At 40.1% G+C, this 21,639-nt stretch overlaps 1 protein-coding gene across 1 annotated transcript; it reads right to left on the bottom strand.

The window, feature by feature from the left end:
• Window positions 1-33: 33 nt before the first annotated feature.
• On the bottom strand, window positions 34-21,275 carry LOC105681325. Its single transcript, XM_024370502.2, has 3 exons — window positions 21,191-21,275; window positions 9,315-9,368; window positions 34-7,375 (listed from the first exon to the last, which is right to left on the bottom strand). The coding sequence occupies exons 1-3, from the start codon at window positions 21,273-21,275 to the stop codon at window positions 78-80; spliced, it is 7,437 nt and encodes a 2,478-aa protein (XP_024226270.2). The 3' UTR covers window positions 34-77.
• Between the last annotated feature and the right edge of the window lie 364 nt (window positions 21,276-21,639).

The following is a 21,639-nucleotide window of genomic DNA, read 5'->3' as shown; positions in this document are numbered from 1 at the left end:
TACATATTAATTAATCGAATGACAACAGTTAAGAGTAGAAGAGGGGAAGGATTATCTAAAGTGTGTGTATTTGAGGGTTAGGTGTGGATGGACGTGGAAATGTGCCGTCCTACGTCACCCACTACGCTCTCGAGACTTTGTGTCGGCGCATGCGCTTCTAGCGAGTCCACACTTCCCGCCAGAACCGTGATGTCTTCCGATCCCTCGTGCAACGACGGTGGGATCGAGGGTCGAACCTCAACGACTAAATCTTCCCCGGTGTCTCGTCGTCTTCGAGACGTGTCGCTTACTTTCACGGTGCTCAAAACAGTACTGAACTCTCCTGGCCGTCTCCCAGAAACGTATAATGTCACTACGCTAGATTCCTCTCTAGCCGCACTAGAATGATCCTCTTTCCTATCGTTCGCTTTACCGCGACCATTTCTAGACCTGGAAGGCTTCTGATACTCCTGAACGTCATCTTCTTCGTCGGAATACTCATAATTATCGTGTTTATAATCCAAGTCAGCTGGCTGATGCCTTCTCTCCACCTCTCCAGGCAAAGTATTGCTCTGAGTGAATGGAGGAGCAGCGAACAAAGGATCCAGCAAAGGATTAGCGTTCTTTTGTGGTTGAGGCTGCTGAAGTAACAGTAACAATGAGTTCAAATTCGCCGCTGGCAACGCTGCAGTAGGTGTAACCACCACTGTATCCGTGATGAACTCTGTAGCAGTCACCACATCTGTCGAAGTATCCACCAAGGTTGTTAGAATCTCCTTGCCCCGGAAAGTGAGTGGGATCACGGTACTCTGCTGCTTAGTGATCGTAGTAACGTACGAAGTCGTACGCGTATTATACTGAGTAGACGGTGTACCTTGAGACTGCAGCAGAGGGTTTGCCTGACCTAATTGACCGAGGAGCAACTGCGATAGAAGGATGTTCGCGAGAGGCGCATTTCCAGGGAGAGAAGGTTGCACCGTGGAGACCACGTTCTCTACAGAATAGACTGTGGTGGGTACAATTACGGATTGAGAGGCTCTACGACCACCTAGTGTGGTTAATGTGTGGGAGACACGAGTGGTGGGCGTCTCGTGGAGCAGGAATCGGGTTACTTCGGTCTGACCTTGAGGATTGGTACCGGTTACCTCGCTAACAATCACCACTAACGGCTTGCCGTCTCCACCTGTCACTGTACTATACTGAGATGGACTTAAAATCTCTGTACTGGGTTGTGCCGTTATTATGTTCCTGTGCTCTGTGATACCATTGTTCACTACGGGAATAGTAACTTCCGTGGGCACGTAATGAGTCACTGTGATCGTTCCATCGAAGTCAGGATACACGGTAGGTGCTTCTCGGATATCTTCTAGAGATCCTCTTGATCTACTAGAAGAACCTCTTCTGCTGCTATTTCTATTGGAGGATCTATTCGAGGAAGTGCGACTAGAAGGAGGTGTTCGTCTTGTACTGGTATTCTCTGACGATTTATTGGAACCGTTTCGTAATCGTGGAGGCCTTACTCGATCTGAATTAGTAGTAGTAGTCGATCTTCCATTTGTCCTGGAATTTGAAGAACTAGGTCTTTTGTAATTCGTCCTGGTAGAAGAAGATCCATCTTTTTCTCTTAAAGTAAACTGTCTACCATTATTTGAAGTTGAAGAAGGTTTTATTCTGGAGGCAACGTTTCTGTCTCCATTATTAGATTGTTTAGACCTATTCCTATTTTTATTTTGACTCGACTCTGTAGACTCTGCAGATGTTTTCTCAGGATTATTAGACTTGGACGTTGGTCTAGTCGCTGTAAGAGACCTTGCACGGTTGTTATACCGAGCAATAGGTTTGGAACTAGACTTGGAAGTCTCCTCTTTGCTAGACACGTTTTCGCTAGCGTCAGATTTTTCTTCGGACTTCGACGAGCTCTGACTAGGTCTTCTGAATCGACTGGTCAAAGATCTCAACTGACTCGCCTGTCGACGTATTCTTCGTGCTCTGTTAAACGGCCTGATCTGTACAGTGGGTCTGACAGATTTTCCAGACCGACGATTGATTCTATCTTCATGCTCAGATCCTTCGTAATCATTGTCAGCTATTTCTTCCACAGGCTCGTCCTCCAAATTCTCTTCTCCTTCTTCTTCTAGATCTTCATTTGGTTCTATCTGTTCCTCGATGGGTAATTCCGGCTTTTTCCCAAGTAGACCTCGAGGCGGAAATAACCCCGTGCCACCTTGTCTTGGTCTAGTTGAAATTGGAGCATTTACCCTTCCATTGGTTCTCGTATTAGTCACTTTAGGAACAGTTGGCGAAGTGGCTCTATTTAAATTTCCATTTCTCCGTGTAGTCGTTGGCGGTCTCGGCGTAGTACCAGTTCTGCCGGAATTATTCAAGTTAATAGGTCTACGGAATCTGAGTAAGGGATTCGTGGATCTTCTCGAAGACTCTGTGGTCGTCTGCAAAGGTGTCGTCACGGTCTCTCCATCCTCTATATCCTCTGTATAAGGCGTCTCCTCGGTCACCAACGTAGTCGTAGTGAATTCATTAGCATCGTTCTCCTGGTCGTCGTGTTTAACCGTAGCCTGACCTCTTGACAAGGTAGACGAAGGTCTGATTGGTGATCTATATCTAGTAGAGACTCCAGGATAAACTGAGCTTGAGGCACGAGATGCAACTCTGGCTGAAGATCCTCTAATCGACGTAGGTCCTCTTCTGTTTCCTTGGAAAACAGAGGATGGAGATATTCTAGATTGAGCTCTGCCTCTGGTACTTCCAGTTATAGTTGATGCATAACTACTAGCTGTATTTGGTGAACCTCTTCTTCCTGAGAACCTCCTAGAACCTGACTGAGACAACGTAGAAGAGTATGGACCTATTGGTGAACTGACTCGACCTCTAGAAGATGCGAATCTATTTCCTTTTCCAGCCAAGGTCGCAGTTATTGTGGGTGTTATGTCTGTTCTGGTAATCGTCGTTGCACCCTGAGCACCCTTTCTTTTGGGATTAAACGTGGGTCTGTTTCTGGAGGCGAATGGTCTGATCACTGGAGTGAAAGTTCTTTTTCTAGTAGAAAAGGTCAGTCTAGATTTCTTCTTGGAACTTTGTCCATCTTCCCCTTCTTCATCCTCTTCTTCACTCTCCTCATTCTGTTCTGAGTCTTCGTCTTGTTCCGGGGATTCCGTCGTTGGGTCTTCCGATAAGGAAGATTGAATGACAGCAGGCGAAGGTGAGATTTCTGCGATTTGAGTTGGTTTGCCAGGTGGCAGAGTGGAAGTAGGCGCGATGTTTGCCGTTGGAGTCGAAGATAGAAAACTGGATGTGCTTTCTATGATCTGAGCGTATCTACCTTCGATGCTGGTTCCAATCACCTTAGATTGATAGAATGTCGTAGTTCCATTATTCGCAATTTGACCTTGAATTAATCTAACCAAACCAGTTCTGTGACCTTGAGTAGGTAAAATAGTCGCTTTCCTCTCTTCGTTAATCTTCGTACTCGAAGTACTTTCGATAACCTTCGCATAAAGACCATCAAACAAAGTTCCAATCTGCTTCGTCGTAAAATAAATAGTAGTAATCTCATCGGCGTCTACCACGATACCCTTGTTCATCGATAAAATTCCTGTTGGTAGGACTGGAGTAACTACGGACGAAGGCAGAGGCGGTGTCTCTACTCTTGTCGAGCTTTCTACAACCTGAGCGTACAATCCATTGATATATGTACCATGAACATCAGTCATAAAATGAGTAGTGGTTCCATCATTTACTTGACTTGACCTGATCGTCGAGATTAAACCAATTTTTGGAAGTTCAGTAGGTTTTGCGGGAATGACTGGTTTCTCTTCGGTGGCTAAAGTTTGTTTAAACACTGATCCATCAATTGCTCTTCCTGTTGCCACTTGTGAAGTTGCAAGGACATCAGGAACAGAGACACTAGTGACAGTCTCCAATCTGCTATTCAAAATAGTCTCATTACCAATGTAAGAAGTCGTGAAATATGTGTAAGTAGTATAATAAGTGGTAGGTTCAGGTGAAACTGTAGTTGATTGTAGAACATTCTCAGAAGATGGAGTAGTAATATCTTTGGAACTTGTAGTTTCTGATTCCTCAGCTTTCGAATTTTCAATAGGAACGACGACTGAGGGCGTCACTTCATTGTCGGCAGTGATTTTGGATTCTTTTTCGCTAGATTGGCTGTCTTCTATGTTTGTCGTCGTTGGTCTGTAAGTCATGATCACGCCTAACTCTACGGTAGGCGTAGGTGCTACACCCGGTGTCATAACATTGCTGACAGTCTCTTCTCGACTGGTAGTGACAGTGTCGCCTCCTCTGTAGAATGTAGTCCAATAAGTGAACGTCGTGAAATACGTAACTGGCAGTGTGCTCGTTTCTTCAGGGATCACAGCTGTTGGCCTAATTGTCTCTGTGACTACATTTGTAACTGTTTCTAGACGGCTAACTATGTTAGATTCGTCACCTTTGTACATCGTTGTAAAATAAGTAAAGGTAGTATAACTTGTTTGAAGTAGAAGAGTTGGTGCTGGCTCTACGTCGTGATGATTAGATTCTGAAAGCTCCTGGTCTTCAGGAACTGCGTTTCTTTTATCCATCACGTCTAGAACGGTGCCACTTCCAGCACTGGAAGAAGATACGACATCAGTGATCATAGAGCCCAAGATTTCGCCTTCCATTGGTGGATTTGGCGTCACTTGCGCGTTCACTTCGAAACCGCGAAACAAATTTTCTGTAGTCGATTGTTCTTCCAAAGTGTCTGAATCCTCTGTCGTAGTTTCTTTAGTTTCAGGCGCATTCGTGGTTTCCTCAGTTTTACTGTTTCCTTGTTGTTGTACCCTTTTGGCAAGAAGGAGCGCTTCTTCTTGAGACTTCTGTCTCTGAATGGCTTCCAAATAGGCCAAGATCTCCGGTGGAACGGCTGGTTTATTGGCTGGTTCCTCTCTGGGTGTAGTTGGTCGCTCTGTTTCTTGAATAACAGGCACCACAGCTGTTGGTTGAATGGTCTCAGTGACTACATTGGTGAACACCTCTGTCCTTGTTTCAATCTCTGTTTCATCATCAACAAAGATTGTGGTGAAGTAAGTGTAAGTTGTATAATAAGTTTTGATCTGTTCCTTTACTTCTTGAGTGGGTAAGGCTGGAGTTGGACTTGGTTCAATATCAGGTATCGTGTGTTTGGTGTCTTCAAATTCCTTAACAGTTGTTCCCGGTTCTGTTGGAATATTCTGATCAGTAGTAGTATCTTGTTCTTGCAACGTGGTAAGAATGTCTTCTGTCGTTTGTTCCATAGTCGTTGGATACTTTTCAGTTCCTTCTTCATGTTCAGGAGTAGTCGAAGGCAAAATTTTATCCGAAATTTTGGTTGGTGATATCAAACTGGACTCATCCTTCTCAAACAATCCAGCAACCACTGCAGATACTCCATTAGGTCCAACAGTCTGAGTAATCACATTTGTTTCAACGACTTCTCTACTAGAAATACTCGAAGTGCTTTCTTGGAAGTACGTCGTCAGATAAGTATACGTAGTGTACAGGGTCTTGAATATCAGCTCTATCTCTTCATCCTGCTTCGTTGTTTGTTCTTCTTCCAACGCAGTGATCGAAACAGGAGCTGTCCTTGTCGTCACAGGTTCAGGCAACGTCGTTTGAAGAATCGGAGACGCAGTTTCGCTAGGCAGAATCAACTCTGTCAGATAGGTAACGTCGGAAGACACTACTTCATTAGAAATAACGGAAGTTGTAGTTTCATCGCCTTTCGGTACGAAGAAAGTAGTGAAGTAAGTGAACGTCTTATACACTGTGGAAGGAAGTAGCCTGGTAGCCAAAGTAATCTTACCTTCCTGCTCAAATTCGTGCTCCTTGTGATTCTGATGACCAAGATCGTTCTTCGAGCTGCCACCCTTGATACTACGACCTTGAGGGTCCCCAGGAACAATATCATTAGGAATTTCATCATCTAACGTTGGAGCAGCCGATTCCGTGGTACCAAGAACTCTTCTAGCACTCTCCAAAATATCTTTCAAGGTCGTTAATACGCTATCAGTGGTGTCTTTAATAGGAGTGGTCAGTTCGTTCATTTCTGGAAGAGATTCCTCGCTCGTAGCAATTACCCTTGGTGTAGTACCAGTCGTTATTTCTAATGTAGTGTCCTGTTCATGTTCAGGCTCTTCAGTGGCAGTCGTTCCATAATCTACGGTAGTATCTTCGGCATCGTAAGTCGCAGTGGCTTCGTCAGGGAAAAAGTACACGTTCGACGACGTATGTATAATCTGAGCGTAATTTGTACCAATGTATGTTCCATAAATTAAACTCTTATAGTGAGTGGTAGTGCCATCAAGGGAAGTAGTAGAGTCTACAACTTTTAGAAGTCCTGTAGGTTTTAACGAGCCAGTTTCGACATCTGGTATTAAAAGAAGAGGCTCTGTAGATGTTGTTGAAGATTCTACTTCGAAATCTTCGGTGACACTTGGCTGAATATTAGCTCTGTTAATGGCGTCTAACAAAGGATCGCCTGTTTCGCTTTTTGGATCAGATTTACGTCCAGGATGTTGCTTGGTCTTCTCTTGACCAGTGACTACGCTGGTTGGTCTGATCTTTACTACTGCGATTCCGTCGTCAGGTCTCAAGGTCGCATCTCCTTTGATCGTAGTAGCCGGGCGACCGACTGGAGCTGGTGACGTACTTGGAGAGAAAACTATGACAGTTTCGCCTACAGTCGTAGTGAATTCAGCGAAACCATGGTACGTTACAGTAGCCAGAGGCTTTATGTCTAATTTCTTGAGTGTAGAAGGAGCTTTTGGCTGAGGTTTAAAGATTTTAGGCACTCGAGGTCTGAAACTCTTAGGTTGATCGTCTTCAAAATTGTTCGCGACATATTCATGAGTAACAGTGTACGTAGGAAGATTATCCGCTGGCCTGACCTTAGCAGGTTTGAATCTCTGCGAATCTGACCCTAATTCTCTTCTGCTAAATATATCATTCTCCCTGGATAACTCGTCCAATTTCGTTGACGATTTTCCTTCGCTACTTTGATTCCCAGAATCTCTCTCCTGATTTTCCTCCAATTTAGATTCTTCGATATCCCTTAATGCTTTGATGGGCGCATTGTCGAGAGCTACTTTCAGCTGCCAATCGTCGTCAGAGGTTCTCGAGGGATAAACCACATAAGGTGTAGGTGAATCTGGTGCTGGTTCCTTATCGTAGAATACTCTGCTAGACGTAGATAATATTCTAGCGTACAGACGACCGTTGTCCAACGTGGTACCGAGTACCTGAGTAGCGAACTCCGTGCTGGCTCCATCTTGGACGAAGGTTCGGGCGGTTTTCGTTAATAGACCGACCGGAGGAATGGATTTACCGGGTCGAGCCGAGACTAGGAGGACCGTGGTAACACCTGAGGACGATCATCGAGTATGGAACGAGTCAGGAGGATTTTAGGATCATTCAGAAACACCGGGGACAATCGCCGCACGAGGAGCACGTGTTTCGGTGACCGTTATAATTGATCGATTATCCATATATAATTGTATTAATAGAGAACAAGAGAATCGTCCAAGTCATGTGGTAAATTCGTTTAAGTCATTCAACAGTCGCAATTATCGTCAGTATTAATTAATCAGTTCGGCCAATCGGTTTTTCATTCGTTCATATGTGTACATATATATAGTTATATAGATATATTTGTTGGTTTGTTTGGTTTGATTATTTGTATTTTTAGTTTTAGATAATGTAGGTCGTCGGAGAGACGGAGTGGCGGGCGGACGTTGGAGGCAGACGGCATCCAGTTGTTGAGAAGAGTTGAAGAGGCGAGGAGCAGGCGGGAGCAGTAACAGAAACAGAAAAAAAAGAGACAGACGATCTTAGTGGACGAGTCATCCTGTTGGTATATAGACTATAGAGAGCAACCTGCTACGTCCCCGTTTCTCTACCCTCTGTCCACGAGTATCGATTTCCGATCGGCGCACTGTTCACGGGCCCGAATCATATCGTTTCGTTTCGTTCCGTTTCGTGCTACCGGAAACGGGACTCCGTGAATCAATGCGCGCAGGGAAACGACGATAAGAGGCGCGCCAGACGTTCAAAAGTTGTCCAGTATCGGTATTATGTATATATAATATAATATGTACAGCTCGAGGGACTTGAAAGGGAGTTACAGAGGATCTGTGTTTTGCTCGGTCACAATGAAGCCGTGTCTAATTCGTGCTCGATTTATGGGTCCGTGCGAACCGTGAAACGAATTTCACGTTTCGAATAGTGGAAGTTTCTTCTATGTATCTATAATCGTGTTCATTGTTGATATACTTGTCTCATTTTTGTTTACTGTTTGGTTTTATTCTTTCTTCTTTCGAATCGTTTTCTTAGATTGATTGTCAAATCCCTCGAGACTATATACAGTCTGTAATACGAGATCCTGGACGCGATACTCCTTTGTGGAAAATAATTCTGTTTGTAAGAAGCTCTAAATAAATTTAAGATATGTTTTCAATAGTGGTTCGATTACCTCAAATTTTCTGTGGAAAATTATAAATTATTGCAATTCTAGCGTTCGACGATTCGCCATGATTAGACAGTGATAAATTGCTGAAGGTAGTTTCATATTGCACTCACTCTACTTTTCGTATTCGAGAAAGACAACTTTACGCGACCCGTACTGTAATAACGATAACTCGAGAAATAATTTTACCTGGTTCGATAGAAACTGAGCAACAGGCTATTCATTTTGTTAAATTACTTTTAATCTGTCTAAAGCTTTTTACGAAAGCACTTAGTTTGCACAAAGAGATATTGCATCTTCGATCTTGTGTAACAAACTGTATTTTCTGTGAGTCGTTGGTCAGCGATTTTGAGCCCATTTACCCACGGAAACGTAACGCAAGGTGGCATGTACGTGAGAGAAGGGAACAAAGTAGAATTAAAGACAAAGTATTACAAAAAAAAAAGAGAAAAAAAAGAAAAATAAAGAAAAGACACATAGACAGATAGAAACATGTATGTATTTCGAAATAAGTATAACTTTTGATTATGTACACGGCCGCACCTCGCGTCGACACGCACAATGCAAGTTTTTAGAGACAGAACGATCGGTTTTAACTGTGAGAAGAGAAAGGCCAGACAGCGGAGACGAGAGAGGAAAGCGAAAGAGAGAATCGTTGTTGCCGATAGAATTACGCTCGAACGTGGTACTCGTCGCGAATAATGTAACTATCGAATAATAAGGTTGATGAAATGTATTAATTTCAGGCTACGAAGTCTGTGTTCGAGCGAAATTCTATTGGAGAAAACAGACATGAGTTGGATGCAAGACAGGCACGCTGAGAGGGTGAAACGCTCACCTTGCAGATCCCTTTCTATCCTAGATGCTCTCACTTCTGATAGCGATCCTACATCTGTAAATAAACAATTTCTTGATTATTTTCATGAGAAATAAGTTTTTGTACATAATATTAGAATTTATCTTTATTATATCGTATCATACGTATTATGTTGATTGCCTTTAAAGAGATTCGAGTCTTCGTGTAAATTCGTACAAATTTTAGTAATGCTATACTTATTTTGCCAGCATTACAGAAATTTTAGGCATATTATATTTATTATTACGATCAGAATATGTCAATTTTGTTTTCTGTAACAGATTACCCGATTCTGAAAAGTTTACGCGTTCGATATATTCATCAAGGACACTTAATAGCACCCGTAGGAGAAGAAGCGGTGGGTGGTGAACGATGATGTTTGCTCGAGAAATTATGTTTGATCAATCTAACGTTCGGTCGATGTCACGTTGTTAAACGCGCAGAAACGAGCAACTACGCGTCACAAATATGTCGTAACAAAAAATACATATACGTAAATGCAGAACAATCGGTAAATAAAACATGAATATGCAAAATTGGTATATTAAAATCAAAGAAATATCGTACTTTAATATTATCTTCCATTCATTTCTCGCTCTATTCTATTTACGTAATTGTAAAAAAACGCAAGAAAAACTAATAATCTCGTAAACGGAAGACAATGGTCGTACGGTGTCGACTTAATGCCATTGAGGTGTCGTTCTTGGAAAACAACCGACGGCAAAGTGTACCGGTTGTTTTAGACTAAGACCTCGAATTGCACGATGCCGGTAAGTAAGTAAACCAGCCAACAGACAAAGACTAGACGACGTCCAAGCGTGTGTTGAACGAAGACCAAAGATCAAATCGGGAATCGTTGTATAAGGCACATACTGTATCCGTATGGGAATGAGAGGAGAAGAGGTCCCAGGCTTCGACGATGCTGAAGATGTCGTCCAGAGGCCGCGACGTACAGTTATCTGACCGACTCCTTTCTTCTTCTCGCGAGAATATTTCCCCTTCCGTCTCGGTTCGTGCCACGTGCACACCGGCTAAATCTACTGGAAACCTTCGCACGCGCGACGTACCGCACGAGGCTTTTCCACTTGGTCGTTTTGTTTTACATAAACGCATCGATATACTGTCGAGGAAAATAGGCCAGTATAGATGTTCATTATGAAACTGAAAGTAAGTTCTTTTAATCCATTTCTTCTCTTCTTCTTCCTGACTGTGCCGATGAAAGTAAAGTATAGTGTTTGGTATAACGATATACGTAAAAATCGTTTACGACTTTTGTAGGATTTAAGCATGGACACAAAATTTTGTGAATTCGGAATTTTTAAACAAAAAGATTATAAAATAATAGATAATCTACTTTACTTTACCACTCACATCGGCTGATTGTCAAACCCTGTGTTGAACCAAAGTCTCAAAAATATGAAATCGAAATTAATCGAGATACCTATTAAAAAATCTTGCAACCTGACGATTCCAAATTCTAATATCTTAAATACGAAATCCTAAATCACCATTACAAAAATTTTCCACCAGGAAATGATTCGAAATCTTAATATTCACCGAAAATTCGATCGAAAGCGATTTCACCGCCATTGTTTCGAACATTCTTGGACCAAACGAGTCGAGGAAAAATCCAGACAGTCGGCTTGTTTTTCATCGTCGTGTCGTGGTACACCTGCAGGATCCAGCGTCATCTGAGATCAAGCGGATTCTTTTCCACGCTGGTGTTTCATTCATTCGATATACTCGATTTGCCGAGTTCACCGATTTCGCAGAATTTCGTTGGTCTTGAATGGCTATAGTCGCGACCCAGCCTGTTCTACTACCTCTCTCACCTGTTCCATTGGATCGCCGTTAACTTTTAGCGCTATTTGAATCGCTATTACGTCACTGTTAAGTAGGATCAGTCGGGGAATTTGTTCGTCGAGGCAGGATTTATGGCTGGCAATTTCATGCAGAAATAATTTCTTGGATTATCGAGTTTCTGATACTTTCCGGATTCTTGTAACGGATGTAGAAACGAAACTTGACAATTTTCGAAGAATTATTGAATGTTCAGCTTCGTTTGAAACGAAATGAATTCTCTTATTGGAGAGATAATCGATTAATTATTGATTTCCAAAGATCCTGGATATATATTATGAAATGTTCTAGCGGTTTCTTGAAAACTCTACTGCAATCGGCTCGAAAAATTCCTCGTTGTTCGTTGTAATGCGGATTAAATTGTTATCTAATTAATAATTTTAATTATTTTAATTTAATTTAATTATCGACGCACGTGAAAACTTGCTATATAAACATTGCATCTTTTACAGATAAACAAAGACAAAGATTTAAATATCATGTTACCTACGTACATGTTGTAAGATTAAATAATATTAAAAATGAATAAAACTCGATTCTACATATGTTGATATCGTTCGAGCAAGCAATATGGCTAGCCGATTCTTTCTGATCGACGATAACAATTGTTTCACTGAAACTTTTTCTACAAGCGTTTTGAGCGGTTTGCATTTATACTCGAGCTCCTATATTACAACGTTACAATGTCCACAATATTACGGTAAACAGAGCGTGTAAGCTATCCTTCGGTATTACGGCACATGATTACGAAACCCTGGCTACTGACGATACGTATTTGTCGAACGAGATCGATCAGTGATTTCTTTAATTGCCAACTACTCGGTTCTTAACGATCTCCGCGAATTCATTCGGCCGATACTTCACGAAACCATTGGTATAACGATGAAAACGATTTCATAGTTAGTTAGCTCTCTAGAAAACTGCATAAGAATGAATTCGATGGAAATAAAATAATAAAGAGATTGTATTTATACGAAAAATGATAATACATTCTGCTGCGATCTATTATAATTGCCCATTTATGTACGCTTATGTAATTACAAAGGATAATTACTCTAGATTACCACATTAATTCGCCTGGTTGCTTCCTTACATCGTTAATGAGAAGACCACGTTCCAATATTACTTTTCATGCGATTTGAATACTTCTATCATTTGCCGCATTATACTTTTTTATATACTAACCCACTAAAGCATTCTCTATATGAATATTCATAAATAAATTGTTTGTTTCGATTGTGTCGAATATTGCCTACATTTCCTTTATTTATAATTTTAACGATACGATTAATCTTATGAAAGTATTAATTTCTCCGAAAATCCAGAGAACTTTTTATCTTTCGAAGTAAAAAAGTATGTAATTCCGCGATACTGGAGAGGATACTTCCAATTTCATGCTGAGATCGTTCTAAAGGAAACTGTTATGGTTTCGACACAGGTAACAAACTTTCTTCGTTTTGTTCATGAGACGCGGATTTCCTTCATGAAGGATCGATGAGCATGATCGTTGTCGATCATTGAGCAACAGCATTGCCCCCTTTGGCAGCGACTGCGAAACGGCCCCAGTTGGCCTGAGGCCAGATCGTCGGAGAAAGAAGGGCGACACGAAGTCGACCAGCTGACCCAATGCACCTGGACGAGGATGACCTCGAACCATGAGAGTACGTCGATCTCGATAGATGGACTACCGAGAAGTGGCCACCGGTTGGATAACCGGATGTCATCTCGTTCGGTCATCGTCAATTTTTGACCGTTGGCTTATCATCAATTTGGCGCAATGAACAGTTAAATAAAGAATAAATTAACGAAGAACGAACGGATGAATAAGGTTTCTTTCTTTTGACAGAGTTCTATAGAATTCAAAGAATTAAGAAACGGAACCTAAGAATTAAGAAACTTGATGTAAAAAGAAGAGCGTATTTATCGTCTTGCCTTTACGAGCGAATTTCGCTGCTGAATTCAACGCTAATCAAACGACAAATTCCACCTCTTTTGATTTCGCAGTTACTAAAAACATGGAGCTACTTTCAGATTGATGTTGATTTTTGTGAAGATAGAAACACTTATTTTCATCGCGCTGCTTTAACTGTAATCATCCACGTGTGGTATATTACGAGCCAGCATCTACAACGTTAACAATCTTCGTCTGAGAACATGACACGAGCCATCTAATTACAATTCCTGTAATGATTCGCAATAAAAAGAACTTCAGGCTCCAAGATATATGAAATACGATGTAGGTTAAGAAACAAGTGAAATGTCATAACCAAAGGATAACATTCGTTCGCAATAATGTTCGTTATACCTTTCTGAAGGTATGGTTCAATGAATCATTTCTATATCCTTCAAGGGACTGAACACTATTGAAACCGACGAAATAGAGATCAAAATCGAAAGAACCACATCTGCTATATACAAGCACGTTCCCGATTACGCGATTGCAATTGCATACGCGGGCGTCGCCTTGAGCTGCTTTTTCACCCAAGCAAGAGAAGAGAAATCCCTCTGGTATTCCACGACTTTCGCAATAAGCAATTCGTCCATTGATATCCTATGTGTCGAAGAGAGACGCGGATCTCTTTTTCTTCGATTTCTGAATCGTACTTGCGATCGTTTTTAGACTTATTCGCGCTAGATTCTTCCGATACACGACACGGATAATAAACGACGAAAACGTAACGGCTTGGGGACGTTATAATGGATCCTCCTAGGAATCCAATGTTCCAGGTGAACGCGTGAACGCTTCACCACGTTTCTTCCGCATCGCGGAGATTCACAAAGACGAGATAAAATTGGAGCGTGCAAATCGAAAGAGAGATCGCGAATTTTTCAAATTTATCATCATTTGTCTCAGTGGGAAAATTACATGGTAGGTGAAAAGGTATTTAAGCAATAGGACTGTAGGAGTCAATTAGCAAACGTTAATGGAAAAGATGTTCAGAGAGTAGATTTCAGAAAAAAAGTAATTACGCGCAGGAAAGCGGAGATTGAACAGCAAAGTTCAATTCTAAGAAATAAATCTTCTGGAGAAAAATATTGAACTGGCGAAAAAGTGGCATATCTCTGTTCCGGAGCAACGATAAATAACAGTTGCTAGAAAATAATTTTATAGATGCTGTATTTGTACGATAATTAAGTAACGAGGTAAATTTTTGATAACGTTAAAAACTAGACAATATACGTAATATATTTGAGTTAGCTTGTCTTATTAAGAGAATTAGTCATTTCTGTGGCCAGTGACGCATGTTATCTAACACCTTCCAATTTTTCACTTATGTCATTGATCTACTAAAACTACGATACGTATACGTTACGTGTACATCAATATATTATCTTCTCAATACGGATTAATTCTCACACTACACATTGACATTTACAAAGTATATTACATTATAGAGTACTTGGAGTATTAATCCATGTTCGTGACCCGAATACGTTTCTGATCTCTTTATAAGGATCGCGCAGAAAAGTGTATCACGAACGATGCGGCCATTAATTACGACATAAATCCATCAAATTGCGAAGGAACGTACAATTTTCCAATTTCAAAGGAGACTCGGGTTCGTTTTTTCTCGGAGACCAGTTATCACAGACCTCGTTGAACGCATTTTACCACTTATACCAAAAGAATGGATGTTGGCAAACACGAGCATAGAACATAGAAGCCAAAGAATTAAAGTGACAAAAAGAGAACGGGTAGATATTTCACGAAAGTAGAAACAGATTAGAATCTCGGAATTAAACTTAAAACACGGAAACGGACTACTTAAATTTGTCGCAGACAGCGTCTAGAAATACTTCATGGAAGCGTGTTCCTTTTTATTTCTGTTTTATATTAATCCAGCTTCATGTCACGATCTAACAAGTGTCGTAGTCTGTTGTACGTCTCGAATGAATTTTCTGGACATGAACGCGAGTTGATCGTGAGCATAGGTAGCATCGGACGTGACCGCGCATACGCTGTGCACGTCCGTTTCGAGTGCGAAGTCGCCGACACGCTGACCCTGAGGAAAACGTGTCGCAAGTTTCAACAATCTCACCGACGACGTAACCCACTTGGCGATCGAAAACGCGAGATCTCACTTTCCGCCGTGGGCGAAACTGCTTACCCACTATTCCCGTAAAACACCTATCCATCGTTTTAATAGCTGTGTATTTCGATGGATTGTCTATTGCTTTTAATTTCCATTAATTTCCTATTTCGTTTCTATTAGCTTCTAATGACGAAGCAACGTGATTAACGTTGGGACAGGTAATGGAATATAAAATCTATTTTGAAAGAAACTGAGGAGTGAAGCGTTTATATATATACTTTGAAGTTTACAAAAGTTACGGAGGCTTTGTGGTTAAAGCTTGTGGCATGGTGGCTGCTATTGGATTACTAAATGTTCTTTATTTTTGATGTTTTAATATCTATAAATTATTATCGAGTTATTGATTTTTCTGCTGTTCTTACGTTGTTATTGCTGCATAATGTTTGGCGATTATTACATCTGTATATAGCAGTTTTTAGTGTTATAATTATCAAATCTAAAGATATAATGAATAATGGCCGTAGAAGAAAAATTTGCAACATTAAAAATTTTATTATTCATGCTTGCTCGTTAGGAATCGCAAAGATAATTTGCATAATTTAAATGAAAGGAACTAAGTATATCGCAGTATATAATACAAATATTTCAATCACTACAAACTGTAAAACATTTCTAGTTTATTATTTATACGAATACAAAACTATAAAATTCAAGTGAACAAAGATATAGTATTTCGAAAAATTCGTTCATTATATAAACATCAAAAATACAATGATATAAATTGATCGAAAAAGAAAAAGTTGCAAATGAAATGTAGCTGTAACTCAACATTGGCCTTAATGAGTTCGATTATAAGAATCTTGTAGATAGATTGTTAGGATTTAGGATGATGCTTCGTTGCGAAAGTTGATTAAACACGCATCAAACAGTAAACCAGGAAAAGGGCAACCTAACAGGATTCGATTTACTCTTTCGAAACTAAACGCTATAGTTGAATGCACGAATTAAATACTGACACAGCATCGACTTAACTACTTGCACTCGCACATACGTATGTATAATATGTTAGTTAACTAACTCCGGATAGTTCTTTGCGAGCGTAAAGCCATCTTTGAAGACTTGTCCACACGTGTGCGTTTAATCATGCCAGGATGATGATCGCTCTCACTTGCTCAATAAGTTTTCGCAATCGAAACATCATGTACATTCGTTCGTCACCATGTTTAGCGATGGTAAGGGTGGTTTTGACGCGAAAGGATACGTTTTCACGCTTTTTCTCCTTTTCTTTCGTGATAAAATACCTTGTTCGTCGCGTGACATAATCGTGACGTGAGCAGTAGAGATAATTCAAGCGTTAAGCTTCGAGTTTTTAGCGACTGACGTGGAAAAGGTCAGTCCGGTTTTCTTATATAATGGCCACTTGGACGGTTTGAAACGTGATTTTCTACAACTCCTTTAGGATCTTGATAGAATGACAATTTTATACCATGTGTTAGAGGAAATATTAACAAATTACAAGTATTATAGGAATTATTAATGAATTATAAGTTTCTCTTCTTGCATCAGTTTTCTTTGGTAGAAACCTTTTTTAAGCTTTTTCCCATTCTTCTCTATCCTCAATAAATATAAACGATTCTCTCGAATATCGATATACAAATGCAATACTCATCATTGACAATTGATCACCTTGTACACCGACGTAGCGTTTATCAACGTATCATTAATTTACGATTTATTAAGCAGGTTACTAAATAGTTTTACACGTTTTGTTAACCACTGCCATCAATATTCTTGAATACTAATGGAAACAAAGACAAGGAACAAGACTGCCATTTATTTCTATCAAGCAACGATCATTTATGACAGTTTAATAACAATTTAATTCTCCAACCAAATTGAGTAAATCTATTTATAAAATCAGCTTGGTACCGAAACCAATTCATCTAAAACTCTTTAGCTATAGCTTACTACTGTAGGAAAATTGTCTTCATTTATTTAAAAACAATTTACCACTAACCGAGTCGTGTTAGTACATATCTGCTTAAGAACAGTTTACTATCAATTTCCATTTACTAACTTGATACTATGGAAAGAATAGAAAGAATTGACTGATCTTATTATTGAACCTAAATGTTTAAATATGTTTAAGAATATTTTACTACCACTTAAATCGTCTAAATCGAACAATAATTCGATATTAAAAAATTTCTTTTATCTTCCTTACGAGTTAACAAACAGGATTGTTTTCGACTTACAAGAATTTCTCATGTTCACGGAAATGGAGAACCATGTCGCGGGACGGAAGAGGATCGTCGAACGAGGAATACATTTGTTTTGCATGCTTAACCGCCAAAGAACGTGAAATCCTGTGCATCCAACGTACGGAGCTGGTTCGACGGAGAAAGTGTTCGATCGTGGGAACCGGTAACAGCGCTATCAACGCGGCAGATTAATTTCTTCCAGAATTGTCTCTGAACATTTTTTCGCTGAAACTTTGTATGCTGAAACCGTTTTCTTTCTTCGCCATCTTCATTAATTCTGTGTCATATAAATTAAGTTTAAGGAAAGAAACTAAATTTCCAACTCTTCTAATTCACAATTTTCATTAACCATACCGCTATATAAATTAGATTTAAGAAAGTACAAAATAAATTTCAAACGCTCATAACGCACAGTTATCATTCGCTTCTTCCACTAAACATCGATTTAAAAGTTAATTAATTAATGCAATTAATTAGGAATGCAAACACATAGCTCAATTTGGAATAAACTGAGATCAACTGCCATTTATTACGTCTAGATTTCCTCCTAATTAACTGCGAAAATCCAGCGTTCTTTGATAACTGCAAAGAAACACCTAGTTTGCTATAATTTTATTCGTTTACTTCCTTATATTCCGTATTATAATCCATACATTAAGAGTTAAAAGAAAAATTCGCCTTGAAAGGATTAAAAAACTCTTATTTACTACAATCTTCCTCTTTCTCTGCGTCCAATCCACACTTACACAGTTCAACGAGCTCGTAATACATCAAACTGCTTGGTAAATTCCATGAACTGCCAAAAAAACCTTCCAAGTGGTTAATTGTATCTGTGATTCACGCTTTATCGAGGATTATTAATCTCGTTGGTTTTACGAGATAAGCACGTGTACGTCGCGGAAACCTACCTCAATATATCGGTCTTGCGAACGCGCGACGCGATTCGATCGCCGCTTACGATATCTCGATCGGTGGCTTTCACAGCCGTTCAACCAGGAGGAACGGAGATCAAAACGATACATTATCAGGCTCCCGAGTCGGAACAAGGATCCGCTGGATTGGCTCGAGCCACACGCGAACTGGAGTAGCGAGCAATACCGTTAAAAGCAGTCCTCGTGTCTGCGATTACCTTTTACTCCTCTTTCTGACTTCCTTTTTCTGGTCAGGGACGCCGACCACGACTGCAGCAATTATCGCCAGACCTGGACCTCATTCAGGGCACTGGATTATATTCGAGACTGCTTGGTACGTAGAGAAGTTGGCATTGTCGCGAGGAAGTTAAAAATTTTGGTAGAATTTTGTCGGACATATTGAAGAAGTTTGACGTTGGCATGATAAAATTATTTCTACAGATTTCCTTCATATTATACGCAGGCTGCTATTACACGCTGATAAAAAATCCACGAGTTCACCGCCAATAAAAATCTTCGTAAAAAACTAAATTAGAATCATAGAGGAAATCTAAAAAATTCTTATCAATATCACAATTATATTTCTAGTATTAGAAGTTGGAATATTTTCTCTTGGTTAAAATATCGTTAGTGAAATTATATGCATTTCGAAAATTATATAACCTAACTTGACGTAACATAAGCCTTTTTATAGTTACCTGTAAGGAAATGTTTTCAATAGAAGATTAATGTTCTCTAATGATTTTCAAATTCTTTCCTGCTCCGCCCCCTTCCAAAAATAAGGAAAAATATCGAGTAAAAACACGTGTACTCGTCGTATGATTAAAAATACGGGTTTCTCGTTTTTCAAGTGACATTTCCGACTACAGGAGAAATGAAATAACACCTAGTCCGTATGGTAATTCTGAAAGTCGCTGGAACCGATTGGAAACGGATACGAGATTAGAGGGGAGAACGACCCTGGCGCTGTTCGCTGTCACGTTTCGACCTTAAGAAACCAACGACAGTGTCTCTCGGTTCAACCGCTATATTTTATTACTAAAATGAAGCCAACAACGAAAGCCGAGGTTCACGGACCTTGTTGCGCGCCAATTGCATACACGAGACTCGAGTAATCGCCAGTGGAAACGAACGTTTCCTCGGTTATGCGTTCCGTGATTCACATAGCCGCGGTAAAGATAGTGCTCGCATCTCTTCCGTGGAAAACGTACAGTGTCTTCCTGATGTTGTTGCAAATTAGAGAAAGCACACACACGCGTCAGGAAACTGCAGGATACTGGGCGATTTGATTGGAACGTGTGTTCCCTCTTGAGATGAAATAGGAAAAATTCGCGACGAACTGCAAATAACTTAATAAGAATTATGCTTCTACGATGATACAATTTTTCCCACGTATAATTGTGCAAGTACCGTATGCGCTTTCACTTTCCATTTAGTAACATTTGCGTGATTTATGTAACAAATATATTTTTCTTTAGTCTAGTTTGGGTTTCAATACGGAATCACTGTAGTATTCCAACAAAAACCGGCCTACGTAAAATATTTTCATGCAATTACTTTAGGTTCCTGGCACAAATTTAACGCTGTAAGATATTTGATATTTCAGTACGGGATTCAGTACCGTATTGAAACTCGATGAAGCACGTATTTGAGTGCGAAATAATCTTACTAGTGTTTTAAAAATTTGACGATGCAAAATATTTGAACACAGTATATGATACTATACCAACCATTGAGTATAATATTTTAACCATTTATATTTTTATCCCAATTCTCTGCCAGAACTTTGGCATCAGAATAGACAAAACCTTAGTACTCTAGATCAAGAATCTATCAAAGGACAAATTTCAAATCGAAAAATTCATATCGTATTGAACAAAAATCAAGACAATATCTGTATTTTCTTCAACGCTGAAAAGTCATACGGTAACCACGCGAAGGTAGCAATACCTGAGAACCACGGCAAGAAGGAGCTGTGCACGAAGCATGACCACCGCCACGTGACCTGTCGGACGCACGTGACCGACAGCGTGTCAGAGAGTCAAGCAAACGGATAGACAGACAGATACACGCGGTATACTCGACCACGCAACCACCGCTTCTTGCATCTTTCGACTGACCAACAATTTGCGTCACAACGTGCCGCAGATGGAGACAACCTAAATACAGTCTTACTCGTTATTAGGTCAGCGATAGACAAAACCGCTCACAATATATTTAATGAATTTCTACGTTCGTCTTAGTTTCGATCGATCGCGATACCAGAGGACCCGATGTGACGTTATTGGAGCGAAACAGAACACGTTGTAGTTTGCAGCTAGTAGATAAATGCGTCACAGAAAAATATGGGATACAGATAGAAGTTGAAGATTTCAACTTCGAATTCCACAAGGTGTCGCAATGACAAGGAAATGATATTTGAATATTTAGAATGCTCCAAATAGTATTCACGTTTGGATACGAGATCACTGAAACGTTCATTGAAAATCACGCAAATCGCATAGATCCATCGGTCGTATCATCGATCCACCTGCGTCAGGTTCGAGTCGATCGGCGGAGGATACGCTTCTCCTTCGAGTTTTCGCGGCGAAAGGCGACTCGGCCTTGACTGTTTTGAAAAAGCGCCGCGAGTCACCCAGGCGGCACGCGGTTTTCAACGAGTCTCTATCGCGATCCTCCTGCGGCTAAATGGAAAACCGGTGTGAAAAGATCGTTCTGCAAGAGTGAATCGTTTTGCGTGAAAATCCGAGATAACAAGCAGATCATCCAGCGATGGAAAGTTCTGATATCACCTTTGATAACCATCCAAAGACGATCTGGGGTGACAAATGCTTTCATATTTTCAGGCTTAATTGTTGAAATCTGACACTGAATCATGTTGTAAAAGTCGAAGCATTTTCGTACTCGCTACTTTTTTTTTTTAATGCGACGTATTTCCTTCATAGATTTGAAGAAGCATAAGGTTCAAACGAAAAGAGGAAAAAAGGCAATAGAGGAGGAAATATCAAACGAAATTTGATTGCAAAATCGTTATCACAAAATTGTAAGCAGCATTGTTGATATTGGATTTACAAATATTTTTGACAATTTTTTACAGTAATCCAGAATCCATCGTTACAGGTAGATTTAATATTACGTTGATAACAAAGCATTTATAAAAAATCTTTTCCTCAATTTAGTTCGTATATTACGCTTTTGCAATTTGTCTAGAAAAATGAAAAGCATCCTATAAACATGCCAT

The sequence above is a fragment of the Bombus impatiens genome, unplaced genomic scaffold, assembly GCF_000188095.3.
Source record: "Bombus impatiens unplaced genomic scaffold, BIMP_2.2 scf_0777, whole genome shotgun sequence".
Classification (NCBI taxonomy): domain Eukaryota; kingdom Metazoa; phylum Arthropoda; class Insecta; order Hymenoptera; family Apidae; genus Bombus; species Bombus impatiens.
This window is presented reverse-complemented; position numbering and strand designations above follow the sequence as displayed.

Excerpts from the sequence above, each read along its gene's own strand:
- LOC105681325 (XM_024370502.2), bottom strand. The coding sequence starts at position 21,275 with ATGATTCAGTGTCAGATTTCAACAATTAAGCCTGAAAATATGAAAGCA. Across the intron at positions 9,369-21,190 it reads TCTTTGGATGGTTATCAAAG|ATGTAGGATCGCTATCAGAA; the intron begins GTGATATCAGAA and ends GTTTATTTACAG. Across the intron at positions 7,376-9,314 it reads GATAGAAAGGGATCTGCAAG|GTGTTACCACGGTCCTCCTA; the intron begins GTGAGCGTTTCA and ends GATCGTCCTCAG.